The 27,940-nt window shown below is 54.0% G+C and overlaps 11 protein-coding genes across 11 annotated transcripts; 6 read left to right on the forward strand and 5 right to left on the reverse strand.

Annotated features, from left to right (window-relative positions):
* The first annotated feature begins 243 nt into the window (after nt 1-243).
* Nucleotides 244-2,553, forward strand: BDY24DRAFT_384798 (DUF6534 domain-containing protein). The gene is made up of 8 exons (XM_076639872.1): nt 244-520; nt 607-672; nt 757-829; nt 944-1,006; nt 1,123-1,264; nt 1,382-1,502; nt 1,583-1,999; nt 2,104-2,553. Exons 1-8 carry the CDS (start codon nt 389-391, stop codon nt 2,356-2,358), a joined length of 1,269 nt encoding a protein of 422 aa, XP_076498027.1. The 5' UTR covers nt 244-388; the 3' UTR covers nt 2,359-2,553.
* A 9-nt stretch (nt 2,554-2,562) lies between these two features.
* On the forward strand, nt 2,563-8,438 carry BDY24DRAFT_384804 (kinesin motor domain-containing protein). Its single transcript, XM_076639873.1, has 19 exons — nt 2,563-3,315; nt 3,393-3,503; nt 3,571-3,599; nt 3,677-3,787; nt 3,865-3,967; nt 4,054-4,172; nt 4,239-4,316; nt 4,389-4,468; nt 4,544-4,600; nt 4,677-4,771; nt 4,855-4,881; nt 4,943-5,001; nt 5,088-5,279; nt 5,348-5,412; nt 5,485-5,764; nt 5,840-7,289; nt 7,360-7,430; nt 7,511-7,961; nt 8,055-8,438. The coding sequence occupies exons 1-19, from the start codon at nt 3,036-3,038 to the stop codon at nt 8,150-8,152; spliced, it is 3,756 nt and encodes a 1,251-aa protein (XP_076498028.1). The 5' UTR covers nt 2,563-3,035; the 3' UTR covers nt 8,153-8,438.
* An 81-nt stretch (nt 8,439-8,519) lies between these two features.
* BDY24DRAFT_384809 (concanavalin A-like lectin/glucanase domain-containing protein) lies at nt 8,520-11,244 on the reverse strand. The gene is made up of 10 exons (XM_076639874.1): nt 10,497-11,244; nt 10,293-10,413; nt 9,898-10,200; nt 9,693-9,771; nt 9,502-9,624; nt 9,347-9,422; nt 9,111-9,272; nt 8,938-9,044; nt 8,771-8,854; nt 8,520-8,676 (listed from the first exon to the last, which is right to left on the reverse strand). Exons 1-10 carry the CDS (start codon nt 11,128-11,130, stop codon nt 8,662-8,664), a joined length of 1,704 nt encoding a protein of 567 aa, XP_076498029.1. The 5' UTR covers nt 11,131-11,244; the 3' UTR covers nt 8,520-8,661.
* Nucleotides 11,245-11,377: 133 nt separating this feature from the next.
* Nucleotides 11,378-12,943, reverse strand: BDY24DRAFT_384822 (PaaI family thioesterase). Its single transcript, XM_076639875.1, has 10 exons — nt 12,786-12,943; nt 12,618-12,646; nt 12,487-12,511; nt 12,378-12,413; nt 12,153-12,180; nt 12,040-12,087; nt 11,938-11,971; nt 11,651-11,820; nt 11,551-11,588; nt 11,378-11,443 (listed from the first exon to the last, which is right to left on the reverse strand). The coding sequence occupies exons 1-10, from the start codon at nt 12,813-12,815 to the stop codon at nt 11,396-11,398; spliced, it is 486 nt and encodes a 161-aa protein (XP_076498030.1). The 5' UTR covers nt 12,816-12,943; the 3' UTR covers nt 11,378-11,395.
* Nucleotides 12,944-13,105: 162 nt separating this feature from the next.
* On the reverse strand, nt 13,106-14,435 carry BDY24DRAFT_384828 (putative RPS17B-ribosomal protein S17.e.B). The gene is made up of 5 exons (XM_076639876.1): nt 14,396-14,435; nt 13,862-13,944; nt 13,538-13,766; nt 13,309-13,386; nt 13,106-13,221 (listed from the first exon to the last, which is right to left on the reverse strand). The coding sequence occupies exons 1-5, from the start codon at nt 14,396-14,398 to the stop codon at nt 13,162-13,164; spliced, it is 453 nt and encodes a 150-aa protein (XP_076498031.1). The 5' UTR covers nt 14,399-14,435; the 3' UTR covers nt 13,106-13,161.
* Nucleotides 14,436-14,555: 120 nt separating this feature from the next.
* Nucleotides 14,556-16,130, forward strand: BDY24DRAFT_384831 (uS8 family ribosomal protein). Its single transcript, XM_076639877.1, has 5 exons — nt 14,556-14,792; nt 14,928-14,988; nt 15,502-15,654; nt 15,734-15,834; nt 15,919-16,130. The coding sequence occupies exons 1-5, from the start codon at nt 14,721-14,723 to the stop codon at nt 15,922-15,924; spliced, it is 393 nt and encodes a 130-aa protein (XP_076498032.1). The 5' UTR covers nt 14,556-14,720; the 3' UTR covers nt 15,925-16,130.
* Nucleotides 16,131-16,398: 268 nt separating this feature from the next.
* On the forward strand, nt 16,399-19,079 carry BDY24DRAFT_434121 (uncharacterized protein; the record flags this gene model as incomplete). Its single annotated transcript, XM_076644142.1, has 2 exons — nt 16,399-18,611; nt 18,757-19,079. Coding segments are annotated over 2 exons (2,535 nt in total), but the record flags the coding sequence as incomplete, so codon positions are not given.
* A 360-nt stretch (nt 19,080-19,439) lies between these two features.
* BDY24DRAFT_384834 (uncharacterized protein) lies at nt 19,440-20,144 on the forward strand. Its single transcript, XM_076639878.1, has 3 exons — nt 19,440-19,720; nt 19,806-19,960; nt 20,049-20,144. The coding sequence occupies exon 1, from the start codon at nt 19,474-19,476 to the stop codon at nt 19,657-19,659; it is 186 nt and encodes a 61-aa protein (XP_076498034.1). The 5' UTR covers nt 19,440-19,473; the 3' UTR covers nt 19,660-19,720; nt 19,806-19,960; nt 20,049-20,144.
* Nucleotides 19,440-20,943, reverse strand: BDY24DRAFT_384835 (cyclin-dependent kinases regulatory subunit). The gene is made up of 9 exons (XM_076639879.1): nt 20,699-20,943; nt 20,573-20,617; nt 20,328-20,432; nt 20,242-20,261; nt 20,152-20,159; nt 20,049-20,059; nt 20,027-20,028; nt 19,806-19,861; nt 19,440-19,720 (listed from the first exon to the last, which is right to left on the reverse strand). Exons 1-9 carry the CDS (start codon nt 20,743-20,745, stop codon nt 19,691-19,693), a joined length of 324 nt encoding a protein of 107 aa, XP_076498035.1. The 5' UTR covers nt 20,746-20,943; the 3' UTR covers nt 19,440-19,690.
* Nucleotides 20,944-20,961: 18 nt separating this feature from the next.
* BDY24DRAFT_384842 (glycoside hydrolase superfamily) lies at nt 20,962-24,880 on the reverse strand. The gene is made up of 21 exons (XM_076639880.1): nt 24,369-24,880; nt 24,181-24,277; nt 24,041-24,116; nt 23,859-23,980; nt 23,633-23,796; nt 23,442-23,561; nt 23,291-23,370; nt 23,113-23,227; nt 22,984-23,049; nt 22,868-22,912; nt 22,668-22,806; nt 22,571-22,600; nt 22,492-22,506; nt 22,297-22,423; nt 22,102-22,224; nt 21,935-22,040; nt 21,798-21,862; nt 21,699-21,730; nt 21,444-21,632; nt 21,193-21,375; nt 20,962-21,123 (listed from the first exon to the last, which is right to left on the reverse strand). The coding sequence occupies exons 1-21, from the start codon at nt 24,743-24,745 to the stop codon at nt 21,046-21,048; spliced, it is 2,349 nt and encodes a 782-aa protein (XP_076498036.1). The 5' UTR covers nt 24,746-24,880; the 3' UTR covers nt 20,962-21,045.
* Nucleotides 24,881-25,240: 360 nt separating this feature from the next.
* Nucleotides 25,241-27,930, forward strand: ERG13 (hydroxymethylglutaryl-CoA synthase). The gene is made up of 11 exons (XM_076639881.1): nt 25,241-25,380; nt 25,509-25,526; nt 25,623-25,749; nt 26,009-26,365; nt 26,440-26,504; nt 26,605-26,813; nt 26,921-26,960; nt 27,040-27,171; nt 27,237-27,359; nt 27,433-27,600; nt 27,683-27,930. The coding sequence occupies exons 1-11, from the start codon at nt 25,330-25,332 to the stop codon at nt 27,809-27,811; spliced, it is 1,419 nt and encodes a 472-aa protein (XP_076498037.1). The 5' UTR covers nt 25,241-25,329; the 3' UTR covers nt 27,812-27,930.
* Nucleotides 27,931-27,940: the final 10 nt, after the last annotated feature.

Here is a 27,940-nt window from a genome sequence, read left to right on the forward strand (position 1 = left end):
GACGTGGCCGAGCAGTCTGCTCCCCCTCCCCTCTCCGCCTTTTCATTCCCTGAATCGAGTCGATGGAGTCGAGGCTTCGTATTTTTTTTATAGTGCTGCAGAGAGACGCGTCGCGTCGCAGAAAAGACAGAAAAAACATTGGCGCCGACGGTCGAGGAGAGGCAGATTGATCGAAGGTTTCTATCCGACACAAGTCCAGTCTCAGACACCTTCCCTTGTTCTAGGCTCTTTCACTGCCCTTTCCTCCAAACCATCACCGTCTAGCCCAACCAAACTTCCTCCCTACCTCCCACCTTTACCTCCCAGCACCAGCAAAGCTTTCTCGTTCCCTCAGACGCACCCCTCCCCAATCCTTCCTCCCTCTCTTTCGTCTCTTCCGTTCCAAAGGATGAACGCTCTCGAATCCATAGCCAGGAGAGCGCCTACCCTCTCAGGTGACCTTCCACAGTCTCCAGCGACTCTTCTGAAGAACATGCTGGTCGGAGTCTTGTTGGACTCGATTTTGATGGGAGTTGTAACCGTGAGTCCTCGCCCTCCCCTTCTCTTCTCTCTATACGTCCGTGCTCTTTTCTCACTCCGCTCTTCCTCGGCTCCGACCCTCTCCAGGTTCAGTGCGTGGCCTACTGGAGAGACTTCCCCAATCACTCGCGCGCCATCCGATGGACCGTCCTGGTGAGCTCGGTTTCACCTCCCCTCTTCTTTTCCTCTACAACCTCTCGAGAAAACTCATCCTCTTCCCATCTTCTCCCTTCGAAGGTTCTACTCCTCTTCAATATATGGCAAACGTCAACCAATCAAATCGGAATCATAGAGATCATGGAACGAACCGGTGAGAATGTCTCTCTTTTCGGCTCTTGGCTCAACTCTTTCTCTTTTAACCTCTGACAACGACAACCTTGCTGAAATCTTTCGCTTCTCTTCTGATGCTACTCGGATCTTATAGAGAACTACGAATGGCTTCGCTGGGCTGGAACCGCTTCCGTCGTTTTTATCGGTCACTTCTCAGGTGAGTTTGTTGATCGTTCGCAGAAGCGTCGACGTCGTTCTTCGTCTCTCAGCCGCTCTCCTCTTGACGTTTTTTTGACTCTCTGTTCTGTTCTCCCTCGGCCTCTTATCTCACAGGTATCTTCCTGATGATGATCCCTCACATCCTGCTCGCCAGGAAGGCTCTCGATTTCGCGAGGTCCTTAGAGTTTTGGACTCGACGTTGGCGAATCGTCTTCGCCTGGGTGCTTGGTTTCGGAATCGCTGCTGCTGCCTTGAGGTGAGTCAGAAGTTCAGGAGGGGGGGATTCTTATCTACGAGCCGCCCAAGTCATCGAAGAGAGTGGAGAGGACGAGGCTGACAGTCGACGCGTCGTTTTCGTTTCTCTCTCCTTCAGTGGAACTGGAGCTGTCGTTGCTCTTTGGGTTCAAGCCAAGCAGTGGTCCGGTGGAGATATTCCTGAAGGGATTCTTGATTGGTATGCCATCATGCTCTCAGTGAACCTCTGCACCTCAGCAGTGAGTCCTCTTCCTTTCTTTTCTTCGACGACGAACGACGCGTCGACCTTTGAGATCCTGACTTTCCTCCTTCCTTTCAGTTCACCGATCTCCTTCTCGCTGGAACGCTCACATGGGAGCTCAGGAAATCGAGTGGTGGAGAGATCGGATTCGGTGGGACCAACAAGATGCTCGATTCTTTGACGACGATTCTCATCGCGAACGGAGTCGGATTGGCAACTCTCCAGCTCACGATCTGTGGGATCTATCTTTCCGGAACCAACTACACCCTCGGCGTCGTCGGGCTCTTCATCCTCCATAAAATATATACCATCACAGCTCTCACTTCAATCTGTCGACCGCTCGAGATGCAACGCGCCGCGAACCAGAACCCCGTTCGAGCCGCCGAATTCTCATCGGGCGAGGAAGGAACTTCTACTCAGGATTCAACTCTCTTCGAACGGATCGTTGGGAGGGTGCGGAAGAAGGGGAATGATGATCTTGAGAAAGGATCGAAGGTGCGTCGCGTGCCGTTTGGCCGGTTTCTCTTTTTCTCCTTTGTCCTCCGTCTCGAACCCAACGCTGACCTTCAGTCTCTCACTGCTTTTTCTAGCGATCTCAGGCTACCACGAGCTCGTCCTCGTCCTCCCCTCCTCTCGCCATTCCAACTCTCGGAAAACACGATGTCGTCGAGCCCTCGACTTCTCCTCTCGTCCGACCTCCCAACCTCCCTCGGACGACCGAGACGTACGGATTAGACATGCAGTACATTGTTAGTGAGATGGAGACGGAGGGAGTGGTGGCGTTTTCGGAAGAGAGAGAGAAGGAGCTGTCGAGAGTTGGCTCGGGAGGGAGCACGAAGAAGCGTTCCGATTGAGGAGGGGTCTTTCATTATTACTTTGCTTAGGTTTCATTTGTTGTCCCGCTTTTCGTCTACGTACGTACTGCACTATTCTCTGTCCTCCCTATCGCATCTCTGGTCTCTTTATTCACGACGCGAGGAGGAAAAATAAAATAAAACCTCGCGCGACTGCCTTCGCCTCCTCGTCGATCAACAGAGCGCAAGCTCAACTTCAAACGACCAGCATCCCTCCTCCTTCCTCCCTTCCTCCTTCTTGCACGATGCATCCACCACCTATACCACGCTCTCGCTCTTCACAAACCATCGCCTCCGTCGGAATTCCATCCTCTCCCAGCTTCTCTCGTCGACAACCTCCTCTTCCGACTTCCTCCTCTTCCATCGACGTTCCTCCAACCGACGACATCGATTCGGACTGGGAACTACCAGAGAATCCATCCTCCCCAACTAAGCCTCGAAAGGTCGTAGGCTACGCTCCCGTGGAGAAGGAGAAGAAGGTCGGGGGTCCTAGAGGACTTCCAGGGAGAGGCAGACTTCCTTCGACACTGACGAGAGCCGAGGTCAGGAAGGAGAAGGGAGGAGAGACGTCAACTGCTGGAGATAGCGACAGAGTTTTGGTTTGCGTCAGGTGAGCCTCAGAACCTTCTTAGGGATGTATGAGCTCTCAAGGGTAGGGTCAAGGGCAGTCATGGAGGATGGACTTCCGTGAAGGTGAAGAAGGAAAGGAGGTGGTTGAACGAACGACTCTCTCCCTTCCCTCCTTCGCTCGTTCTTGTTTTGAATCGAGCTCAGGAACTGACTCACCCTCCTCCACCTCTTTTGTATGCTCCAGAATGAAACCACCTCTACCAGATTCACCTCTCTACGATTGCTCCACCGAGACCAACACCATCTCGCTAGGAACAGAGCATCCGAACAACAAGAAGAGGGGAGGAGTTACGAAGGGAAGGGAGCAGGAGAGCGAGTTTACTGTTGGTGAGTCGACCCTGGGAGGATGTTTGTGGCAGATTGAGGACTGAGCTGACTAGGAGATGTGGATTCTTGGCTCGAAGACCACCTGCATCTCCCACCAACACCAACGTCCGAGCTCTTCGAGCGAGTCGTCTCGCCTCTCGTCTCAGCGGCCATGGACGGCTTCGATGGGACTGTGTTTGCTTATGGAAGTGAGTGAAGAGCTCTCGATGGGTGTAGGAAAGGCTCAGCTAACGTCCGCTCTTGTTGCCGCCTCAGTGACTGGGTCAGGAAAGACGTACACGATGGTGAGCTTACTCTCTCCTCCCTTTCGCTCCTCCTCCTCCGCTCACTCTCTCTTCCCTGCTTCTTCTTCCTTCTTCAGGCTGGAGTTCCCGAAGATCCTGGAGTCATCCCTCGAGCTATCGACCAGATCTTCGACGTTATCGACTCGGATCCCACAAGAGAGACGACCCTGAGAGTCTCGTACCTCGAGGTCAGTTCAAGGGACGGACCTTCCCTCCGTTCTGCTCTTCTTCTGTACTGACCCTGCTCCCCTTTGCCTCGAACCAGCTCTACAACGAGCAGTTCAAGGATCTTCTCAACCCTGGAGCTCTCATCGTTCCCAGTGTTCACGAGCTGAACGGTCGGATATGTGTTCGAAACCTTCAGCAGAGTGAGCTCGGACGCGTTTTTCTTTGCTTCGTTTCTCGTCGACGAGTACTCTGAGGAGGGACTGACACCCGTTGCCTCACTTCACAGACACCGTGAGGAATCCTGAGGATGTTCAAAGGCTTCTCAAGATCGGACACTCGAATCGCAAGTCTGGAAAGACCGACTTCAACGAACAATCGTCCCGTTCTCATTCCATCTTCACCATCGTTCGTTGTCTCTTTCCCCATTTCGAACGACGCCAGCTGATCATTACAATGTTCCTTCACCTACAGACCATCGAATCTCGTCCCGTCCGGTTGGATTCGAGCTCGGATGCGCCAGCAAGTGGTCCAACTCAGCTGAGTCGGCTTGTGAGTCTCTCTCGTGAAACCTTCCCGCTCACCTTGAAACTAATCGCATTCCGGTACTACTCCTTCATCTAGAACCTCATCGATCTTGCTGGCTCGGAGAAAGCAGCGTCCGACGTGGCTCGACAGAAGGAGGGAGCCTACATCAACAAGAGGTGAGATCGTCTCTCTTCCTCACGCGTGTGGCAGATCGGTTCAACGAGTTCTGACTTTCTTGCTTTCCTATACAGTCTTCTGGTCCTCTCGACCGTCATCGAGAAGCTCACCGAACCCAACTCAGCTTCTTCGTGAGTCCTGTTCCGTCTTTTCGCTCAGCTTCGAGACGCGTGGTCGCTGAACCTCTTCCTCCTTCTATCTTCCCAGCCACATCCCCTACCGGAACTCCAAACTCACCCGATTACTTCAAGACTCGCTCAGTGGACATGCTAGGATCGCTGTGATCTGCACGGTCTCGTTTGGTGAGCTTGATTCCCCCTTTTCTTCCCCTCGCCTCTTCGTTTTCGTGGGCTCACTTTCCCTGCATGCTTTTCTGCTTGAACAGAGGAGAAGCACGCGTTCGAGGCTGTCGGTACGTCGCAAGATCTCGAACTTTCCCCCGAATGAGGAGCTGAACCTTTCTCTCTTCACAGCTACTCTGAAGTTTGCCCGTCGAGCGTCTCGAGTCGTAACGAAGGCCGAGCGAGGAACAGTGAGTGTACCTCGCACCCTTTGCGTCGTGAATCGAACTGTTTCTGACACTCTATATCCCTTCCTTCCTCCCCTTCTTCGTTCCAGGTCGCGTCCGACGAGTCGGTCATCCAGCTGTACGAGAACGAGATCGCTTCTCTCAGAGCTCAACTCGCCGCTATCCAGGTTCCCTCTCAGCGTGACTCGCCAAATCCCGATGACTGCAGTGACAGTGAGGACGGGGAGGAGCTCGAGTCCGAGAAGCAGAGGCTTGAGGATGTTAAATCGGAAATGGCCAAGGTGCGTTCATCTCCTCCTCTTTCTTTTGTTTTCTCAGCTCACTCTCTTCTTTCTCGACGGTTTTACAGTACGAGCAGGAGGTGTACCAACTGGAGCTGAAACGAACGAAGCTTCAGAGTCAGATCCACGCCATGTGAGTCTCCGAGTTGCCGTTCTCTCTCCTCCTCTCGTCGAATCACTGACGCGCTTCTCGTCGATTCTGCAGCTCCGAGTTCACCCTTCGAAGCGAGGACTTCGTCTCTTCTTCCAGTGGGTCTCCTCAAGAGCCTTCTCGATCAAGACGACGTCGGATCAGTGACGTCCCCAACAACGGGTTGGGTCTCGGAGTACCGTCTGGAGCTCCTCTCGGTCTTCAGAGGAGACACGTTAGCGCTCTCGGAGTGGTGGATGAGGATGCGGCTGGAAGCATCGGCAAAGCTCGACGTGGTGATAGGATGTTGGGTGTTGGGATGGGTGCTTTATCGGAGGAGGCTTCGAACGCTAAGGTGAGTCGCTCTTTCTTCGTCCTGAATCGACCCCCTTTTCCTTGCTGATGCTCTCTCTCGTCTCGTCCTCTGCAGGAGCTTGTTCTCGAAGCGGAACTGGTCGACCTTCGGACGCGTCTCGCTCAGCTCCAAGCTTCGGAAACTACCCTCATCGCCGAACGAGACGCTCTCGTTGCAACTCTCCAAGCCGAGATCCAAACTCTCCAAACCAACCTCCTCTCCCTCTCCGCCGAAGGAGAGGAATCAGCCACCACCCTCTCGAAACTTCGACAGGATCTCGACTCGGTCTCGACGGAACGAGCGTCTTCGAGGGAAGAGCTTGTTCGACTGCAGGCTCAGGTCGACGACCTCGTCAAGCAACGGGAGCAAGACGGGATGTCAGCAAAGGTCCAATCGTCGTCGGTCTCTACCCTCCAGGACACCATCGCTTCTCTCCGATCTCAGATGAGGGAGCAGGACGATCAGGTCGGAGCTCTTCAAGCTCAACTCCTCGCCGCCGAATCCTCTCGAGACGCCTTCGTCGAGAGTGCGAGGTCTTCCCAGGCCGAACTCCAAAGCCAAGTCGACTCGCTTGGGACAAGACTCGCCGAACTCGAGGATCGTCGGAAGCAGGAGGCGGAAACGATGGAGGAGGAACTCGAGAAGACCAAGAAGGAAAGGGACAACCTCATTGCGACCACGGAACCTTCGGACATCGTCCAGCTCAGGATCTCCAACTTGGAGGATCAGTTGCTCCGTCAAGCTTCCGAGCACGAAGTCGAGGCCCAAGCTCTTCGTTCCAAAGTCGAGGAGGCAGTCAGTACTCTCGCTACGAGTTCGTCGGCGGATCGAGTTTGGACGGAGGACCTCGAGAGGCAGTTGGAGAGTGAGCGTCGAGAGATCGAGCAGCTACGAACCCAAGCCGTCGAGGCTGAGCAGCGACGGAACCTCGAGTCCCAGGAAACGTCGAAGGAGGTCCAGGAGCTTCGAATCCAACTTGCGGCCGCTGAACAGGCTCGGATCGTCGGAAACCAATCGTCGTCGCAGGAGATGGAGGTCCTACGAACCCAGCTCGCCGAGGCTCAGGAAGCTTCGATCACCCAAGAATCTTCGTCGTCGAAGGAGATGGACGACCTCCGAAAGGAGCTGGAGGAATCTCGCCTCGCCAGATCAGCGTCCGAGTCTCACGTCTCCGAGTTGAAACGTCGCGTCGAGGAAGCCGCTCAGGAACTTTCGTCGGTCGCCGAAGCTCGAGACGAAGACGCCATCAAGGCTGCCCGAATGGAGTCTGAACTCTCAACGATGGCTCAACGAGTCGAGAGCCTCAACAAGCAACTCCTCGCTCGTCCTTCTCCGTCGAACGTCTCGCCGTCGCCATCCCCTCGAAAGGGGATCCCAGCTTCCCCTAGCATCTCCGAAGGTCTCAACCTCCACCACTCCGGGTCTCTTCGAGAGAGTCGACGACCTTTGCCGACTTCCAACCTTCCTTACACTCTATCGAGTCGAATGGACGCCGTTTCGGAGGACAAGGAGGAGATAGCGAGACGTGAGTTCGACGTTACTTCTCGCCTCTCACTGAACCGAGGCTTACTCATTTTGCTTTGTTCTCTTCTCAGTGAATCAAACTATCAGCACACAGAGGGAGCTCTTGTCGCAGCAGAGCCTCAAGATGGGAATCTGGCACACGGTCAGTCCAATCTTGTTTGCGTCTCGCCTCCGCCGTCTCTCCTTTGCTGATCAGTCTCTTCTTCACTCTCTTCTCCCCAGGCTGCCAAACGGAACGATGAGATCATCAACCAGCTTCTCAGCGGAACCCCTTCCAGCTCCTTCTCCTTCAACCACGACTCTCCTCCCCAGCAACAGCAGCCAGGTCAACTCCCAACCTCGTACTCTACCTCCTCCTCTCTCTCCTCCATGGTCGACTCCCTTGCACCCTCAACTCCACGAGGATCCTCACCACCTTCTCTCCCATCGATCCCTGCTCCTCCTCCTACATCCACGCCTCTCCGAAAGGCTCGACCCTTCTCAGCCCTCGCCGAATCCACCTCCTCCGAGAATCGAATCCTCCCCTCCACTCCCAACGGATCTCACCTCTCCTCCTACATCTCCGGATCTCCCAAACCTCCTCCTCTTCCTCACGCTGGCCACCAGAGGTCGAACTCGCAAGCGAGAGCCGCCAGGAGGGTCACGATCGAGCACGACATGGAGAAGTTGAAGGGTGAGTCTTTCCTTTTCTCCCATTTCGCTCGTCTCTCTTTTTCGTCGGTCGGGCTTGGCAATGCTGACTCATCTGTGCACCTCTTAATTTCAGGCTCGTCTCGTGTCGAACAATCCAAGAGCCTCTTCAACTCGCCTGCTCCTCTACCTCGCTCGTCTAACATGAACGACGCACCCACAAGGAAGTTCTGATCTCACTTCATTCCTCTCTTGCTCTTGCTACTTCTCTTCTTTGACTTCTTCATTCTCTTTGCTTATCGGTCTTTGCCTTATTTCGTTCTATTTCTCGGACCCTTGCATTTCGTTCCCTTTTTCCGACCTCACTTTGCTCTCAACGAACTCTTCACGCCCCCGATTCCCTTCTCGCTCTCTTCGTGTTACCCCTCTCTTTGCCCTCCTTTTTTGTTGCTGCACTTTCTCGGATTCATACTGTAACGACGTGCCTTCGTTTTCTTTTTTTTTGATGACCTTCTTGCTCGCTCCTCTCCTGATCTCTCCTCACATCCTCCCAGATCTCGCTGAGGTAGGGACGAACTAGAACAGAGGCGCCGAGCACGAATCTACGACAAGTAAGATAAATAGAGAGAGATAAATAAGGCGAAGGGTCTAAAGAGATGGACGAGAAATCACAAAGCAACAGGGAAACAAAAACAAACGAGACGGTCGCGTCTCGTCACACCTCAACCCAACCTCGAACTCGACTAGCACGATTGCCACTGTGAGGAGGGAAGAGTGCGAGCGAAGACGTCTGATCAGTATTTCGAGCAGAAAAGGGTATACAAAGCAAAAGGAAGGCGAGAGGGAACGAACCATCTTCAGGTTCTTGATCGCCATTCCTCTCTCCTTGGGGTCTGTTGGCCACGTTGGATACCACTTTGCAGTCGCGTTGTAGAACTGAAGTTAAAGATAACGAAGGTCGAAGAATGTTCAGCCAACAACGATACGTCGATGTCGAAGAAGGGCGGAGGAAAACTCACGTCGTTGACCGCACTCGACGCCGAATCGACCCAAGGCTTGTCTCCAACTCCATCAGGGAACCATCCGTTCGTTCCTCCGACGGCAACGTCCATGATGAGGTAGAAAGCTGTAAGAAGGCAGCTCGATGAGTCTCGCATACTTCGAGGGAAGAAAGAAAGAGAGTGAAACTCACATCGGTCAAAGGGAGCAGAGTTGTTGTAGCTCTTGATCCAAGGATTGACGAGGGTAATCTGATCGGTCCCGTTGGCGACGACGGAAGGGAACTTTCCTCTCTTGAAGAAGTTCTCCTTCGTGAAGTCCAGAGCGACCATCTGGTTGATCCGAGAGTCGACGTCTGAGGAGGGCAAGAACGCGGTTCAGCCTCGACCTCTCGAGGCGAAGTCAGAGCCGAGGGAGGATTCAACTCACAAGTCCAGAGATACTTGTCGGTCCATTCCAGTCCGTATGTACGGTAGCCGCTGTTGTAGTATCTACGACGTTGTTCCTGATGAGGAAGAAGGTGAAGACGAGGGACGATGAGCTTCGGAAACGCGACGGGAGGGAGAGGACGAGTAGAGACTCACGATCCATCCCCAAGTCCAGTAATATCGATCCAGACCTTTCGAAGGCCCCCAGTGCAAAGCAGAGGTGATGTAGTTGAGCCCTTGGAACGCGTAGCTCGCAGCGTTTCCTCGTCCCTCGATGATCTGGGCAAAAAGAGAAGGTCGACTTGATCAGCTCCCAAAGTAGACGAGAAGGGGTAGAGGGCACTCACATCGATCTCTCCACTGATAGGCCAAGCTCCATAGTAGTTCTCGGTAGGAAGCATCCAGATGGCTGGCCATAGCCAATCTCTGGAGGAAAAGAAATCACAAAAGGGGAAGGAAAGTCGCGTGAGCTTCGTTCTTCGCCTCGTGTCTCTCCAAAGGAGTCTCCCTCGCAGCACAGATCAATCGGACAAAAAGAGACCATCGGCTTACCCGGTAGGCATCTTGGCTTGGAACTCGACCTTTCCATAGCGGATGTTGTGGCTCAGCTTGGTCGTGAGTCGAGCGGATCGAACCGGCGGAAGCATGGTTCCCGTCGTCGAGTTACTGGTCCTGATGCAGTTGGGTCCAGTGGTATTAGAGGCTGTGCAGGTGTCGGTAAGGTTAAGCGTGTATCCGTTGTTGATTTGAGCATCGGTGAGGATGTCGCTGGTGAGAGTTGGCACGATGTAAAGAGTGTTGTCTTCGACGAAGGTGTTGGCGTCGTCGTCCGTCGTCCAGTCGAACTCGCCGTTTCTAGTAGGAAGGAAGGAGGTTCGAGAAGAGTCAGAAAGAACAAGAAAACTTCTTGGAGGCTGCAGTTCGAGCTCGAGAGACGTGAAACTGACCCAAAACCTCCGATGTTGACCTCTCGCTGCCACTTGGTCGTGTCGAGCGTCTCGAAGTTGTCCTCCATGACCAAACAGAGCTTCCCAATGTGAGGAGTCGTTCGGTAACCATCCCAGCACACTGTGGAAATCAGAAGAAGAGATCAGGCTTCCATCCGAGTGGCTCAGTAGCTTGAAGGAAGGTCGAAGGAAGGAGCGACTCACGAAGCCCCACAATCCCAAACCCAAGAATCACACTCCCGATGATGATCCACCTCGCCCACTTCTGAGCAGGATCAGGATTCTCCAACCAAGGCTTGTAGATCTCTCCCTTCAGCCTCGTACTGACGAAAGCCTTCCTGTTGGTCGTCCCCGTACTCCTCATCGAAATGAACGACCTCGCTCCTCCCATCGTCCCCGCTGATCGTATCGAAGCGGCTCTCCTCCCAGCGTTCCCGTTCGACATGTAGGATCCGACGTCCGAAAGTCCAGCCGAAGGCCGACGTTGGTTCAGCCCTCCCGCTGAGGCTGAAGTTGTGAGTCGATTCGGAGAGGTGTAGGATCCATCTGCACTGTTGGGACCTCCATAGGCAGCTGAGGAAGGAGGAATGGAGGAGAGAGGGATGGCATTGCTGTTGGGAGCGTAGCTGAAGGAGTCGTCCCTCTGAGGTGGGTGTTGGTCGTTGTAGGCTGCGTCGTCGTTCGGAGAGTCGGCTCGTTGGAAGGATGATTGGTTGTTGTTGGTGGAACGGACAGAGAAGTCGTTTTGAGGAGGGTGAGCTGAGGTTCCAGAATCGAAGGAGTACGAGGTTCCGGCGAAAGGGTTGAGTCGCGAGTCGCGAAAAGGGTTGTCTCCCATGCTCCGTCGAGAGGGAAGGGAGAGAAGAAGTCGAAGGAAAAAGTGGTGAAAAGCGAAGGGATGATGGTCGAGAGCAAAGGTGAAAAGGTGAAGGAAGGGAGGAGGCCAGGGCCAGCCCACCGCCTGTTTTGGGTTTCGCCCACTGAGACCTGAGAGGAAAGAGAGATCGAATCAACAGCGCCACGATTCGGTCTCTCGCTTTCTCGACTGCCTGTTCTTTCCCTCGACCGAAAAACAGGAACTAGTTCTTCGTCAACGATCATGATCATGGTGGGAAAATCTGCTCTCCGTCCTCGTCGAACTTGACGTCGAGCTGCAGAAGAAGAACAGCGGAGATGAAGAGGGAAAGGAAGCGGGGCAGACGCGTCTTGTTAGGTCGACGATCAAATCCGCTCGTTCATTGCGTTCGATGAAGCTCACCTCTGGGTTCCCACTTCTGCCGACGAACTTGGTGTGATCTGTCAAGATGTAAGACCAGGGTCAGAAGGAGTTTGGGGGGCAACGGATCTAGAGTACGTACGTCCGAAAGCAACGAGCCTGTCCTTCGAGTCCCTCATCTCGATTCGAGTAAAGCCCAACGTCCTGCCCAGGGAGACGACTTCGCTCTGGATGCTGAGAACGTCGCCTGTAGTTCCAGCTGTCCGTACGCACGTCGTTCCCATGTCCGTACTCACGCCGGAGTAATGAAGCCTGCAGGCGAAAGAAGAGGAGGCAAAGGTTTCGGATGGTTGAGCTTCGTCGAAGCTCGTGTGCGTTCTCCTCCGCTCTCAGAACTCGGATATCGAAGAGCTGTGGGACGAGACGTACCCATGACTTGAGAGCGCTAGAGATCCCATGGTGTCTGAAGAAGAAGAGAAAAAAACGAAGGTCAGGTCGCAACCCACGACTCTCGAGGTACTTAACACTCACCGGTGAGAGAGGCCAGTACTCCGCCGTGAAGGGTCTTCCCTCGATTTACTGGAGTAAGAAGGACGAGGTCAGCGTCCCGAAGGATCAGGAACAGCGAGATTTGTAGGACTCACGACCCGAAGAAGTGACGGGAAGCGTCGCCTGCGAGAACGGAGAGGGAGGAGGTCAGCTGGAGCTCAGATCTCAAGTTCAGAGCTCCATCCCAACGATCAGCCACTGTTCCACTCCCAGAGAGCATCTGGAGAAGCTAAAACTCTCGAAGACTCGTAATTTGGGCTTCGAACGAGCTCGACGAGACCATCTCCCGACTTCTCCCTTTCTCTTCCTCGCCGACTCACCTTGACCAGCCCAGGTCTCGCAGAAACGATGCTCAGCTGTAGAAACGAGTAATAGCGAGCGAGTCAGATATATATCCCCTTATGTATGCGCAGTTTTGGACGAGCTGACCTGTGACAAGACCTTGAAATCATGCCTTCTCTCGGTCGAAGGGAAAGAAAGACGAGCTCGAATGAGCTTCGATTCCTGTTCCTGCTGCTAACCCTGCCTTAAAGCGACACCACGGAGAGATCAGAACTCACCCTTCTATCTTGAGATGGTCTTGGAAAACCTGAGCTCGTTCGAACGGAGGAGGGGGAAAAGGCAGGGGGAGGGAAAGCAAGGAGGGAGGTGTGAGCTCGACCATCTCCTTCTCTCCTCTCCTCCTGTTCTCGACGAAGAGGCCGCAGGTTTCAGGAAGCGAGGCTGACCTTGCGAGTGAAGCGAAGACAGGCTGTCATGATCGACGAGAAAAGATGTACGTTGGAACGGTTTGAGAAAGAAGGGAGGGAGGGGAGGAGGGAGTTGGAGGAAAGGAAGGGGTCGAGCTCAATGAAGGAAGGTCGAAGGTCTCGAGGATCACTCTCTCCCTCCCAGTTTCAACTTTCAGCAGTGGATTCGACGATGGAAGGCTGAAAGCAATGGTAGAGTTCGATAGACCCTTTTCGATGGAAGAACGCTATATGTGTCGAAGGCCTTTCGCTCTCCTCTCCTCTCGTCTTCCTTTCTCAGTCTCTTTCGTCGAACGAAGTGCTTGTGAGTTGGCATAGATACGTAAGGGAGAGTTCGTCAAGACGGGCTCGTAGCTTAGTTTCGTCCAGCTCCGGGGACAACTCGTCCTCCTCGTCCGGCTCCTCGGGGTCCACGCTGAGAGGAAGGAAGAAGAGAAGAGAGGGAAGGAAAGGTCAGAACGCAGTTTCGAACGACGAAAAATGGAAAGAAGGGAGAACGAACCTCAGGGGCGGTGTAGGCGAGGATAGGGGCAGAGACAGAGACGGGGATGTTGTCCATGTTGAGGGATCGGAGGAGATCCTGAGGGAAGGGAAGGGAGGAGAGGGAGAAGAAAGGTCAGCTTCCAGCGTTTCTTCGTGCGAGTCCCAACCAGGCCACAGCTCCTCGAAACCAGCCCAACGGCCTCCAGCAAGACCTCAAGACGAGGATGCGAATAGAAAGAGAGACGTACCTTGGTGTCGGGATCGACCTCGAGTCCACCTTCAGGGACGGCGATGGCGGAGACCTCAGGGACGTAGTTGTCCTTCCTCTCCCTCTCCTCCTCCTGGAGCTTGAAGGAGATACCCCTGACGGGTCCCTTCTGAATCCTCTTCATGAGGTGAGTGGTGAACCCGGCGATCTTGTTACGGAGTCGCTTGGAAGGGATGATGGCAACCTCGTCGGCGATTCGCTTGTTGGTGCTGTTAACGAAGGAACGAAGAGAGGTAGAGAGTCAGTTCAAGCTCGAGCAGGTGGAGAGAGGTATGAAGAGTAGGAAAAGAGAAGAGAGACGTACTGGAAATCAAGAGTAAGCCTGGGGTAGTACTTCTCGATCATGACTCGCGAAGCTCGCTTGACGGTTTTGGTTCTGACTCGTCCCTGGAGAGCAAAGAGGAAGCGACAAAAACGAGCATGGTCAGAGGGACCGCCTCGAGCAGGAGAGAGAAGAGAAAGCGGGTCGGATGGGAGGGAAAGCGTGTGGTGTCGAAGAGGTTGCGATTATTTTGAACGTTGGGTACGGCTTTTTGGGCTTCCAGCAACACCTCTTTTGGTTCCTCCGTTTCCCTCCCATCCTCCCTTTAAACCCACCTTGTCTCTCGCAAGCGAGATTCAAGTACAGCCTCCATTGTGTTGAAATGAGAGGCCTGGTAGGAGGACGAGAGTCGAAGTGTTGAGAGGGAAGGAGGGAATCGGGAAGGGAGGAGGTTGACCTCGAAGGAAGGACGACCCTCTTCTCTCCTTTTTCGCACTCGAGTGGGATGGCGAGGGTGTGGTTTTATCGAAGGGTGAGAGTGGGGGTGGATAGAAGCAGTCTCGGTCGTGTAGTCACCATATTTGCTGAAGTGAGTTCTTTGAAGCTTGAAGAGGTCTGAGGAGAAAGAGAAGAGAGGAGGGAAGAAGAGGCGAAAAGAAGGACGAAAAGGGCGGCGGAGTTTGAAAAGGAAATCCTGCCTGCCCTCCCCCTCCCCTCCTCCTTTTCTTTCCCTCTCAAGCACCACCTCACTCGTTCTTCCCTTTTCGTTCGTCTCAGTCCCCTTTACTGCCTCTTCTTGGACGTCTTTGCAAACAAGACGCACCCATTTCGACGCATCTAACCTCCTCGCAAACCTCTCCCCTCAACCTCCTCAACCTCTCTCCTTCCTTCAGCCTTCAAAATGGTCAGAATCTCCGTTCTTAACGACTGTCTCAACAACATCGTCAACGCCGAGCGACGAGGAAAGCGTCAGGTGTGTATCTTCTCACCTTTCTGCTTGATCTACTTGGAAAACTTGTAGCTCGGAGGGAATCACAGCAGGGAAAAAAAGGAAGAGAAGAAGCTGACCTCCTTCCTCTCCTCCCTTCCTCCTCCTTCTTCTTGTCAGGTGCTCATCCGACCTTCCTCCAAGGTCGTCGTCCGATTCCTCGGTGTCATGCAGCAGCACGGTTAGTCCTTCTTCCTTATACTCGAAGAATCAACTTCCCTTCTATCCTCCTTCGCTCTCGAGCAATCCTTTCTTCCCCTCCCTCCCTCCCCTTCGCCGACTCGAGCGACTTTCTCGCCCTCGAGCTCGCTCTCTCTCTTTTGGGCCTCGTCCCTCCCTTCGAAACATAACTGTTTGGACCCAAAATCCTACTGGATCCTTTCTTTAAGCTTTCGATACATCATACCACAACAGTCATCTCTTTATCCTGGTAGCTCCCTTCGAGGCGACCGAAGTTCAACGACTTCGGGAGCACCCTTCACCTCGACTCGAGGAAGCGACTGGCTTGGACGACACATTCCTCCTCTTTCTACCTTCTTCTTTCTCTCATCTCTCTCTCTCTTGCGTCTCCTCTATCCCCACATACCTTCCATGTCGTCGTCGTCCCTGTTCTCGAAGAGCTGTTACTGACCTTGCCTCCCCTCCCTTTCTCTTCGTCGCGTTCCTTTCTTCTCGTCTCGCCCCAACCCTCCAGGATACATCGGTGACTTCGAGATCATCGACGACCACCGAGCCGGTAAGATCGTTATCGAGCTCAACGGACGACTCAACAAGACCGGAGTTATCTCTCCTCGATTCAACGTCCAGGTTGACGAGATCGAGTCTTGGGTCAACTTGCTCCTTCCCGGTGAGTTTGCCTTCCCTTCCTCCTTTCTCAACTACACATCGAGCTCGCAGCTGACATATATGCGTTTTTTTTACTCTAGCTCGTTCGTTCGGATTGATCATCCTCACCACCTCGGCCGGTATCATGGACCACGACGAGGCTCGAAGGAAGCACGTCGGAGGAAAGCTCCTCGGATACGTCGTACGTTTTCTTTCCCTCTCTCCCTCCCTTTTCTCCTCTTCTCATTCACTGACCACCCTCTTCTTCGTTCGGCCTTCTTCACAGTACTAAACGTAGACTTCCTTGGATGTTGAGGCTCGGTTGGGTTCTGGATCAAAAAATCAGCTCTCTCTCGAGGCGGTCTCTCTCTCTCGTTTTTTTCCTTCGGCGTTCGGGCTAGTCTCGTACAACAACGGAAGCGCGTGGCTGGAGTTTCTTGCTTCGTTGGGGGTTTTCTTTTTTTTTCTATTGGGATTTGATGGAGTCGGGCAAAAAAACGAACGGCGTCGAGATGGAAAGAGAAGAGAAAGAGACCGGAGAGGGAATGCGACGCGCTCTTTCTTTTGAGCTTCGATCCTGTAATTTTTCGAGAGGGAAACTCTTCCTGAGTGAATCATACGGTCTTATGTCCGGTCGACGCTCACATATCATACAAATGTGCGATTTTTCTCTCTCTATAAAACGCAAGGGGCCACTTTCTCGAACTCGGTCCAACTCGGCGAGCTCCCATCTCCTTCTCTCCCTCCTTCCCTCTCAACTTCGACGATGCTTCTCCCTCGTCGGCGAGCTCTTGTTCTCCTTTCCTCTCGACGGTTCATCTCCTCCGGACCTCCTCCTCCCTCTCCTCCCAGGCCTCCTCCTCCTCCTCCCCCGTCGGACGAACGCCTCGAAGAAGGAAGCTCTCCTCCTCCTGTGCTCCCTCATCGTGTGCCTCCTTCCTACGTCCCTTCGCCTCCCTCTACGACGCTCCTGAACGTCCTCCCAACCTTCTTCCGCCCTCCCGCTCCTCCTTCGGATCTCCAAACTCCCAACGCGGTGAACGCTTTCTCGTCCGGTCCTCACGAGGATGCGAGTTTACCGATCCTGTTCGCTCGCGATCAAGGGAACGATGGCAACTACTCTCGCCACGCTCGTCAGGAGTTGATCCAGTTCTTGCTGAAGAGTTCGAGTTTATTACTCGCTTTCTTGACGGCTTCGTACACGGCTTACTTGGCCAAGTCGGCGTGGGCAGAGTTGTGGGGGATGAGAGCTCCTTCGGCGATGTTTGAACCAGCAGCTTCAGGAGAGGAGGAGGAACAGGAGGAGTGGGGAGCTCGACGCGTGGGAGGTTACGGCTGGGAGTTGGAGAACGATCAGAACTGGACGGGAGGTCTCAAGGGTGGAACGGACGCTTACGGTCAACTCGAGATGATCAAGGCCAGGCAGCAACTCAGGCAGGCTTGGGAGGACAAGCAGCTCGTCGAGGAGATGGAGTACGATAAACAGAGAAAGGTCGATTCCTCCACTTCCACTCCTACCACTACCACTACCACAACCACAACCTCCTCCTCCTCCTCCTCAGCATCATCGTCTTCGAACTCTACCACCCCGCAAGGATCCCTCTCCTCGGTCGATTCGGAACCCAACGTGCTCGACTCGACGCTCGACTCGACGTACTCGTTCTTGCTCAAAGAACTCCGTCTGGATCCTCTCCAAGTCTCCAAGGTCACCGAAGGAGGAGCAGCAGCCTCGGAACTGTACCTCGCTCAAGCCATCTCGTACGCTTTGAAACAATCCCCTCGGTCGGTTCGGTTCCCTCCGTCCATCTCCTCCTCCTCCAACGACGCTCTCGCTCTCCCTCTCCCCTCCCCCGTCGTCGGCGCTCGCTCAGGTCGTCGTCGGCCGAGGATCCGAGAGCACGAAGCTGGACAAGCTATCACGCTGAGGCATGCGGAAGCGTGGGAGGATCTCGGAACCGAGGAGAGTTTGGCGAAGGCGAAGGGCGCGTACGAAGGCGTGTTGAGGGATGTCGTGGGCGTGAGAGGAGCAGAGACGTTGGAGGGACGGTTGGCGGAGAGGGTCGGGAGGTTGGAAGCGTTGGTAGGGGGGGAAGAGGGAGGGAAGAGAGGGGAGGAATGGATCGTTTGGGGGATTGCGAGGGTTTGCGGATGGGATGGGACGGGAGCGAGAGCGGGGAGGAGGAGGAGGTTGGTTGGAGGAGGAGGAGGAGGAGGAGGAGAGAACGACGCGTCAAATTCGGAGGAGAACAAGTCCATCGCGTCGAGGATAGCTTCGTATCTTCCTTCCTGGTCCACTTTCACTACCAACACCAACACCACCGATCACTCCTCTTCTTCCCAACCCGTCGCCCTCCTCTCCATCCTCCCTCCGCTCCCGACGCTCCTCTCCTCCCTCGACCCTTCCACCCTCCCCCCAGCCCGTCTCCGAACGCTCCTCTCCCTCCTCCTCACCCTCTCCTCCCTCCAATCCAAACCCAACTCCCTCCCCGAAGCTCATCAAACCCAACTCGCCATCCAAACCTTCCTCGCTCGCTCCCTCCCTCCGTCCGCTCACGACCTCCTCGATCCAGAGATCCCAGATCCGATGCTCTCCATCCAGGGAGGTGGGTTCAACACGAGCTTCGCCGATTTCAAGCAGAGGTTCACCAAGCGGAGAGCTCTCTCCGTCTCGTTGAAGGCGAAGAAGGAGCAGGAGCAGGAGCAGGATGCGTTCGAGAAGGGCAAGAGAGCAGCAGCGGAGAGACTCCATGTGCTGTCGCTGTTGCTTTCCCAGGCGGTCGTGGATGGGCATGAGGCCGAAGTGAGGTTTGCGATGAGGAAGAAGGGTGGGAAGGCGAAGGAGGAGGTGGAGAGGGTGGAGAAGGAGGTGTTGGAGAGCGTGCAGAGGTCGTTGCTGAGGTCGTCAAAGATTCTGTGTTTGTTGACGATGAGGCCGAAGAAGAAGAAGGAAGGGAAGAAGGTGTTGCCAGAGTGGTTGCCGTGAGTACTCGTTTCTGGGACTTCGTTTTCGGTTTCGGTTTCGCTTCGTCTGAGTTTCGAGATTGGCACGAACGCGTCGACGCGTCGTTCTCGTTTACGTTTTTTTTCGGTTCGCTGACCTTCCCTCTCATCTTCTCTTTCCCAGGATCCCTCCCCCGAAAGTCGTTCTCCCAACCGAACCAGGCGACCAGTTCACCTCCTACTCGATCCTAGCCCACCCAGCTCAACGACTCGTCGACTCGGCAGCGAGAGCGTCAGCCTCAGCAGCCAACCTCCTCGGACTCCTCGCTATGGCTGGACTCGGAGTGGACGCGTTCTCAAAAAAACGACCAACCGACCCTCTCCCAGCCAACCCTATCGACAACAAACCCCTCGTGTCCCTCCCTCCTCCTCCTCCTCCCTCCTCCTCCTCGTCGCCACCCAAACCCTCCTCCTCCTCCATCTCCGACCAGCTCACCGAAACCGACTCCCTCGCCCGCTCCGAACGTCAAGCCGCTCGAGCTCGAGCGGAAACAGCCAAGCTCTACTTTGCTGCAGCAGGAAGCTACGCGGGAGCGTACCTCTCGGACGACCCTGCCACGACGGCCTGGGTCGGGGCGCCGACGACGATCACGTCCAGGGACTGGAACCCGATGATCAAGAGGAGGATGGTGAAGCAGGAGTGGTTGGGATATCAGCAGAGGTGGGAGAAGGTGAGGGAGGAGTTGGTTTGAGGGAGGGGACGCGTTGATTTGTTGGATGGTTGGATTGAGTTTTTTTTTTGCTTTTTGCGGTTTTTGGGTTTCGAGACGCCGAAAAAGAAAGAGAAAAGCACAAAAACATGAAGATGGACGGACGGAGAAAGATCAAGAGATGATACGAGATGGATTGGGGACGCGAAGGAGAGATGGAGAATCGTAAAGACGTTGAGCTGAGAAAGAGAAGAGATGAGATGAGAAAAACAAAACCTAAGGGAAGAGAGAAGAGACCGTCGAGCGTCAAGCTGGAGGTCGAAGAAGAACTAGATCGAAAAACGAAGATGAAGACGAAGCGACGAGGAGATAAGTGAAGGCTGGAGATGGATGTCGAGATTCTGGAGACTACTGTTGTTGAAGATGAGGGTGCTTGGCCTGTTTCGTGGAGAACGAGAAGAGGAGGAGGGTGAGCTTCGGTTCGGAGAGGAGGAGGAGGAGGAGGAGGGACGCGAGAGCTCACAGCGAAGTCGACCTCTCGTCTGAAGAGAAGGACCCAGGGTTCGGGTTTGTGGACCTAGAGGAAAAGTGAAAAGGGAGAGATCGCTTCAGCGAAGGAAGACGTGAGAGGAAGAGAGGAAAAGGGACGAGTCGAAGTCGACGACCCGACGCACCTCGCTAGTCACGACCAAACAAGTAAAGAGAAACGGGTCAGCTTCGTCTCAGTCTGAATGATCAGTTGAACGAAGAAGATGAGAATACTCACTAGTGCTCCCACTGTAGAAAAAACGAGAAACAAAGAGAAGCAACGACGCGTCAGTTCATGAGGTCGACGAGAGAACGCGGCCGTCTGCGAACGTTGGACGAACACCGAGACCTGAGAAAGGAGAAGGAGAAGAACGGATCAGCTTGAGCTCTTCTTCCTGTCAACGAGAGTACATTCTATGAGACCCACTCACTCTGCATGATCCCGATCCCTCTAAGCCCAACCGAAAGAAGGTCAGCCTCGAGCTCAACATTCCCTCCTCCCTTTCCGCTCCCTCACCTCCATTCCTCTTCACTCAGAATTCGAAGGACCGTCTTGTTGGAGGCTTTGTCGAAGAGTTCGCTTGGGAGAAGCCTGAGCATCGATTTCGGGAGGATGACATGTCTTGTGGGGGGAAGGAAGAGAGGGGGAGAGGGGTTGGTTGGGTGGTGAGCTTGACCTTCTCTCCTCTGCCCTCCTCCCTCCCTCCCTCCCGTCGGCTCTTCCTCCCAGCTGCATAGAAGACAAGATCGAGATTTTCTCACCTGTACTCGAACAAGTCGGTGGAGTATCGATCCGAGTAGTAGACTCTGAAGGATGGATGAACAGAAGGACGGTCAGATTTTGTGGAAAGGAAAGGAGAGGGAGGGAGGGAGGGAGGGAGGACTCGCTTGTCGATGAGTTCTTGCCAGGAAGCCTCAGCTTCAGAGGAAGACATCTTCAAGATCCAAGTTCCGAAGGGTGGATGGAGAGAGAGAGAGGGTGAACGGAGGGAAGAAGAAAAGAGAGAGGCGGGGAGGATGGAAAAGAAGGAGGAGGAAGAGAGAGTGGTCGTTAGGAGGAGGATCGAAAGGAAGGCAGCTTCGGTGGAGAAGCTCCTTTTCTCACGTGCGTTCGAGCATCAGATCGATGAAAGTTTTCAGCTCGTCGCAAGAAGACAACAAGTCGTAGATATCATAACTTAGGCGATTCTATCAAACGTGTAGCTCCGAAACAGATCGTCCTGCGACCGTCTCTCTCACCTCCCGCCCTTCAGCATCCCTCCCGCGTTGTTGAACCTCGCCACGACGAGGGCGGATAGAGGTGCGACATCGAGCTGTGAAGAGCGAAGAAGTCAGTAAGATGTTCGAGAGGGTAAAAGAGTTGTCAAGCGGATGGAGCTCACCTTGCCAGTCGAGGTAACTTGCGTTCCAGCGAGTCCTCCGTCCGTCGAGAGAACGACCTTGTAATGTCCAGGCTTGTTCCAATGCTCTGGGACCGGGTACTTCCCAGCTCGAGAGATACGAGTAGGATGAAAGTTGACCAGAAAGAGGTGAGAAGACCGAAGGAAGACGATGAGACCAGTCGACTGGACGAAGGAAAGGACAGAGTCAGTCGCGTCGCAACGAGTCGAAGAGAGGAAGGACGCAAACTCACGTCGTCCTGGGTGAAGACGTGAGCGAGATTTCCAGATCCCCAGCCTCCTCGTTCTTCAGACCACATCATCTGCTTATCGAAAGTCCCAAGCTCTGAGAAGCGAAGAGAACGCTCAGGATCCGAGAGTCCCCATTGTCGTTTGGCGTGACTAGACTGGAATCCGTTGGCGACCGACGGGAACTCGAGCCACTAGGAGAGGGAAGAGAGGAAGGAGGTCAGTAGGAGCTCACGACTCAGCGGTGTGAGTCAGCTCACCTCTGGATGTCCAAACTCGTTTCCCATAAAGGCTGGAGGAAGAGGAAGGAGAGAGAGGGTCAGCGAAAGGTTGGGAAGAAATCTCGACGAGGGACTCACTCATGTAACCTTCACCGGCAAAGGCACACGTCATGAGCCGAATAAGCTTGTGAAGAGCCAGTCCACTGAAGGAAGGAGAACCGAGGGGAAGATCAGTCGCAAGAGAGACGAGCGGACGAGACGAAGACGCGACTGACCGTTCAACTCGAGGCGTCGGAGGTTGAAGAAGGCTCATGTTGCTGTAGATGTCGGAGTCGAAGAGCCAATGGGAAATGGTCTTTCCTCCTTCGATACACTCGTCGTCTGGAGAAGGAGGGGAAGGTCAGTCTCGAGGCGAAAGGAGAGAGCGTGAACTCGAACGAACGACTCTCAGCAAATGCAATGCTGTTCTCTCCGAGTTGAGCTCTTCGATTTCCGAGAGAAGCGACGATGTTGGTAACCTTCCATTTGGTAGACTCATCGACTCCCTCCTTCAAAAGGCCAAACCCTGAAAGAAAGAGATGTTCGGTCAGCGACTTTGTTCAGCAGAGGGGAGGTTGATCGACGCGTCGAGGCTTACAGAAGTTTGGGTTCCCGAGACCGAGACGGTAGTTGAATCCGAGTCCTCCGATGCGAGTTGGGAGACAGAGGGTTGGGAAACCAGCAAAATCCTCGGCGATGGTGGTGATGAACGGGAAGAGAGTCGACTAAGAGGGAAGGGAGGTACGGGTCAGATCTTCCGACCAGCCGTCGAAGAGAGAGGGTTGAGACTCACGAGCATATGATTGGCCTGGAAGAAGGGACGATATCAGGGTCAGTCGAAGAGAAGAAAGAAGAAACGGAGATGATCTCACCAGCATCAGGTACTCGACTCCCTCGTGGTCCTGATCGAAGAGAGGAAAGAGATCAGCCGAAATCTCACTCGTTCGGATGAGAAACCGATTGACTGACCGTGTTGGACGAGAAGTAGTCTCCGTAGTCTCCATAGAAGGCTCGATCGATGGCATGATCTTTGAAGAGCATCGACGAGACAGAGTCGAATCGGAACCCGTCGAATCCAAGTCGGTCGACGCAGAAGTGAAGGTTGGATCTGAAGAGTCAAGCAAGAGTCAGATAGATTCGATGCGGAAGAACTGGTGTAAATAACTTACAGAAGGAAACGGATGACCTCGGTCTTCTTGTAGTCGAAGATTCGGCTTGGAAAGGAAAACGGACGCGTCAGTCGAACGGTTCGAAGTCAAAGGAAAAGAGACCAGAAAGAACTCACGTTCCCCAAACAGAGTGTCTACCTTCCTTCCCCTCTCTAAAGTACATCCCTTCAGTCCCGTTGAACCTAACAAAAGGAAGGAAGTCAGCTTTCGTCTCTCGAGCAGGAGCAACTAATTGTCGGACTCACTCGTTCAAGGACTCCTCGAGATTGGAGCACGAGTGACTGTGAACGACGTCCAGGATCACTCTGATTCCGGATTGATGAGCCTCCTCAATCAGGGAGACGAGAGACTCGATCGAGCCTGTGAACGAAATGGAGGGTCAGCGAGAGCGAGGGGAGCCGACGTCGAGAGACCGAGACGAACCGAATCGAGACGAAACAGCATAGTAAGACGAGACCTGATAGCCGTAGGACGCGTAGTATGGATGCTCCATGATACCCATCCTGAAAAAGAGGAATTCAAGGTCAGATTTGGCGTTGGAGGGAAGGAAGAAAGAAGAGAGGGTCAAACGCACAACTGCAAGGTGTTGTAGCCTCCAGCTTTAACTCGAGGAAGGATGTCGCGTTCAAATTCGGCGAAAGTACCAACGGCGTTATCTTGAGAAGTAGCAGCACCGATGTGAGCTTCGTAAATCCTGTTTGACAAGATGGAAAGACGGGTCAACGCCGCTTGGCACACCTGCGACGCAGAGATAGCGACACGAACCTGGGAGTTCTAGGAATGGGTAGTCGAACACCCTTATACCTCGGAGGTAACTTCTCCATACGAGCTCGGAAGTTGGATTCCGGAGGATCTTGCTGCTGAGTCGCACGAAGAAGGTAGGCAGGGAAGCGGTCGACCGTCTCCCCGTTCTTCAATCGAAGTCGAACCTGGCAGAGAGAGAGGAAGATCAGCGTCGATCGCGGGATGAAGACGAAGGAGAAGAGCTTACCTTGACCTCGGAGTGGATAGGAATCGGGAGGACTCCATCAGCGTTCGCTGGAATGCGAACAGACCAGTACGACGACGAGGAGGAAGCGAGGGCCATGGGATGCGACGACGGGTTCCAAGAATCTGCACAGTAGCCAGAGAAGTCAATTCCAGATCAAACTAGAGAGCCAACATGCTACTCACTGAAGTCGCCGATCAAAGAAGCTCCAGCGATGTCCTCAGCGAACTCTGTGTAGGTGATGGACGAGTCGGCGTTGATCTGAGGTCGAAGAACGTTCGAGGGTGAGAAAGAGAGCTCGAAAAGGGGTATAGGAGGCGCTCACGATCAGACCCATCGTCTCATAGGCTGAGCAGAAGCCTTCGAGTCCTTTGGGGTGGGTAGCAGAGAGGCGATTGAGCGTTTTGAGAAAGTGTTCGTATCTTGAAGGGAGGGAGAGATCGTCGAAAGGTCAGCTCGCTCGGTCCTCTGGAGATTCAGAGAAACTTCTTCCAGCAGGACGGGAGGACTCACCTAGCTGTCAAGTACCACTTCCAAGGTTCCAGAGCTGGATCGTTCGAGATGACTCCCGACCCATCCTCTTCAGAAGCGATTCCTCCAACGACCGAGCTCACGACCTCCTCTCCCTTCCCTCCTCCTTTGCCTCTGAGCTTTGAGGACGAGGACGAGGACGAAGGCTTGAGCTCTTGAGGTTTCAGGGTCTCTCCGTCGAACCAGTCCATCGGCCGAGTATAGGAAAGAGGCGGAGGAGGAGGAGCTTTGGCGAAGAGACGTCTCGAGGAGGAGGACGAGCTGGCCACGGAGGAAGGAGATTTGGGGACGTCTGTTGGCGAAGGGGGACCGGACGAGATTCGAGACTTGGAGGAGAAGAGTTTGGAGAGGATAGGCATCGTGGTTCAGAGAAAAGGGAGAGGAGAAGAGCAAGAGTCAGTAGGGAAAGCGGGAGCGTCGACGGTGGTGCAGTGGTGAGTCGGGGGAAGGAAGCAGCTCGCGAGCTCGGAGGGCTGAAGGAGAGATGATCGAGTGCTGAACAAATCGAGCGATACGCATCTTTGAGGCGATTTTGAAGCCCAAGCACAGCACTAGTGCATCCTGGATTGACTCAAGCCGAAAAAAAATGAAACGGATCTCGAGGAACGTGCTGAAACGAGCTCGGACGAGCTCGACACGACGCGTCGTTCACAGAGTTCCTTCCTTTCCTCCGAGAGCGGTCAAACTTCCTCGCCCGCTCGGACTTTGAAAAATATCCTTTGATGTCCCATGCGTCCTCAACGTACGATCTTTTATGAACTAAATATGCACGCTCTGATGCTAAAACTGCGGGCCTTGCAAGACATCGTTCGACTTTGGGCTCCTCGCTCTCCTCCTTCTCCTCCTGCTCTTTCTTTCCCTTTCACCCTTAACCCTCTCTCCTCGTCCTCTCCACGCCCCTCCCTTCCCTCTCTACCCTCTCCAACTCCTCTCCTTTCCAACCATGACTGCTTCTCTCGAGCGACCTCAAGATGTCGGAATCCTTGGAATCGAGGTGAGCTTCACCTTTCTCGTCCTTCCTTGAGCTCTCGAGCGACCCCTACTCCTTCTTCCTGCACCTTCCTAGCTCTTGGTTTCTTTCTCCAAGCTGACTTCTTGCCTATCGATGTTCCTATCCCGCAGATCTACTTCCCCAAGAGGGTGAGATCTCTTTCTTTTTCTCGTATCTCTCAAATGCAGCTCTCGCGAAGCTGACTTCGTTCTTTCTCCTCCTCCTCCTCCTCCTCCCCTCCACAGGCCATCTCTCACAAGGACCTCGAGGTCTTCGATGGCGTTGCCGCTGGACGATACACCATCGGACTTGGAAACGACTTCATGGCCTTCACTGATGATCGTGAAGATATCAACTCCTTCGCTTTGAACGGTGAGTTGAGCTCGAAGGCTGTCTTTTTTGAAGGAGGGAGCGAGCGTTCAATTGTTGGGGCAGCGAGGGGATCGCGTCGTTTTCTGGCTCCCTCTCATGTTTTACGACATCAGAGTACGAGTCAGAGGTGGCGAGGATGTCTAGGATGGACGATCTTGCAGTTTCAGCTTTTCAAAGCTCGGTGTTTCTGTAGTTCGAGAGGCTGAAAGTTCAAGCTGATTTCACCTCCTTCCTTCCCTCCTCTTTCCTCTCAAATCAGCTGTCGCCGGTCTCCTCAAGAAGTACAACGTCGATCCCAAGTCTATCGGTCGACTTGATGTCGGAACCGAGACCATCATCGACAAGTCCAAGTCGGTCAAGAGTGTTCTCATGGATCTCTTCGAGTCGCACGGAAACACCGACATCGAGGGAATCGACTCCAAGAACGCTTGCTACGGTGGAACCGCTGCCCTTTTCAACGCCATCAACTGGGTTCAGAGTGAGAGTTGGGATGGAAGGAACGCCATCGTTCTTACCGGAGATATTGCTGTCTACTCGGAGGGTCCTGCTCGACCTGCTGGAGGAGCTGGAGCTTGTGCCATCCTCATTGGACCCAACGCTCCCATCGTCTTCGAGCGTGAGCTTTACAATTCCTTTGAAGCTCGCCCTCACTCGAGAAGACGATTGCTGACCTCTTCTTATCGCTTTCAGCCGTCCACGGAACCTTCATGACCAACGCTTGGGACTTCTACAAGCCCAACCTCTCGTCCGAATACGTTCGTCCTCTCCTTCCCTCTTTCGAGCTCTGGTTCGAGCTGCTAGATATCTCTCACTTCAACTGACGCCTTCCTCATCGCTCTTCTTCTACTCCTACAGCCTATCGTCGATGGACCTCTTTCGGTCACCTCCTACGTCCACGCTGTCGACAAGGCCTACGAGTCTTACCGAAACAAGTACGAGAAGAAGTACGGAGCTTCCAAGGTCAACGGAGTCAACGGGACCAACGGAACCAATGGAACCAACGGATCCTCATCTCAATCTCACGGAATCACTGCTGCCTCGTTCGACTACGTTCTTTTCCACTCGTGAGCTCACTTTCTTCGGCTGAACGCGTCTCTCGAGCTTCCCCCTTCCTCCTTTGAGCTTGCACGAAGCTGACTCCTCTTTCACGCGTCTTTCCTTCTTCTCTCAGTCCTTACGGAAAGCAGGTCCAGAAGGGACACGCTCGAATGGTGAGTTGGGAAGGATTTCTCGAGATGGAGGTCGAGAAAACACGGGGTTGACCTTTCTCCTTCTCTCTTTCCTCTCCAGCTCTACAACGACTTCCGAAACCACCCCACCGACCCTATGTTCGAGGGAGTGCCCGTCGAGTTCGCTACTATGGACCTCAAGGCTTCTCTTTCCGACAAGAACGTCGAGAAGGCCATGATTGCTGCTTCGAAGGTCAGTCTGAACTCGACCTCACGACTTCTTTCAACTTCGCTGACCTTCGACTTTCTCCTTACCAGGGATCCTACAAGTCCGCCGTCGAGCCTACCACCGCCTGTGTCAAGCGACTCGGTAACCTTTACACCGCGTCCCTCTACGGATCGCTCGTCTCCCTCCTTGCTTCCACCAAACCTGAGTCTCTCGTGAGTCGACCCTTCCGCCCTCTCCCTCTTCTCTCAGATCTGACCCTCGCTTTTTCACTCGTTTCCTTATCAGGTCAACAAGCGTTTGCTCTTCTACTCGTACGGAAGTGGTGCTGCTGCCTCGGTCTTCGCTATGAAGGTCAAGTCTGCTCCTACTGAGATGGCCGAGAAGCTGCAGTTCACCGAGAGGCTCGACGCCATGAACATTGTTCCTTGCGAGGAGTTCGTCCAGTGCCTGAACGTGAGTCCTATCTCTCCTCTCTCATCTTCAGCTTGCGCTCGAGTTTTTGACTTCCCTCTTCCTTTCTCGTTCGTCGTCGCAGCTTCGGGAGCAGAACCACAACTCCTCGTCGTACACTCCCGTTGGATCGCTGGATAACCTTTGGGACGGAGCTTACTACCTTGCTGAGGTCGATTCTATGTTCAGGCGTCGTTACGAGACCAAGGCTTAATTTATCTAGTTAGCTGGAGGAAGACGAGTTCTGGATCTTTGTTTTTTTTCGTGGTTGACTTTATCCGTTGGTAAATCTTATAGAGGATCTGGCTACATTATACCCATGTCTTGCATATATTCCGGTCCC

Source organism: Mrakia frigida, assembly GCF_051309035.1.
Source record: "Mrakia frigida strain ATCC 22029 unplaced genomic scaffold BDY24scaffold_10, whole genome shotgun sequence".
NCBI classification, from domain to species: Eukaryota; Fungi; Basidiomycota; class Tremellomycetes; order Cystofilobasidiales; family Mrakiaceae; genus Mrakia; species Mrakia frigida.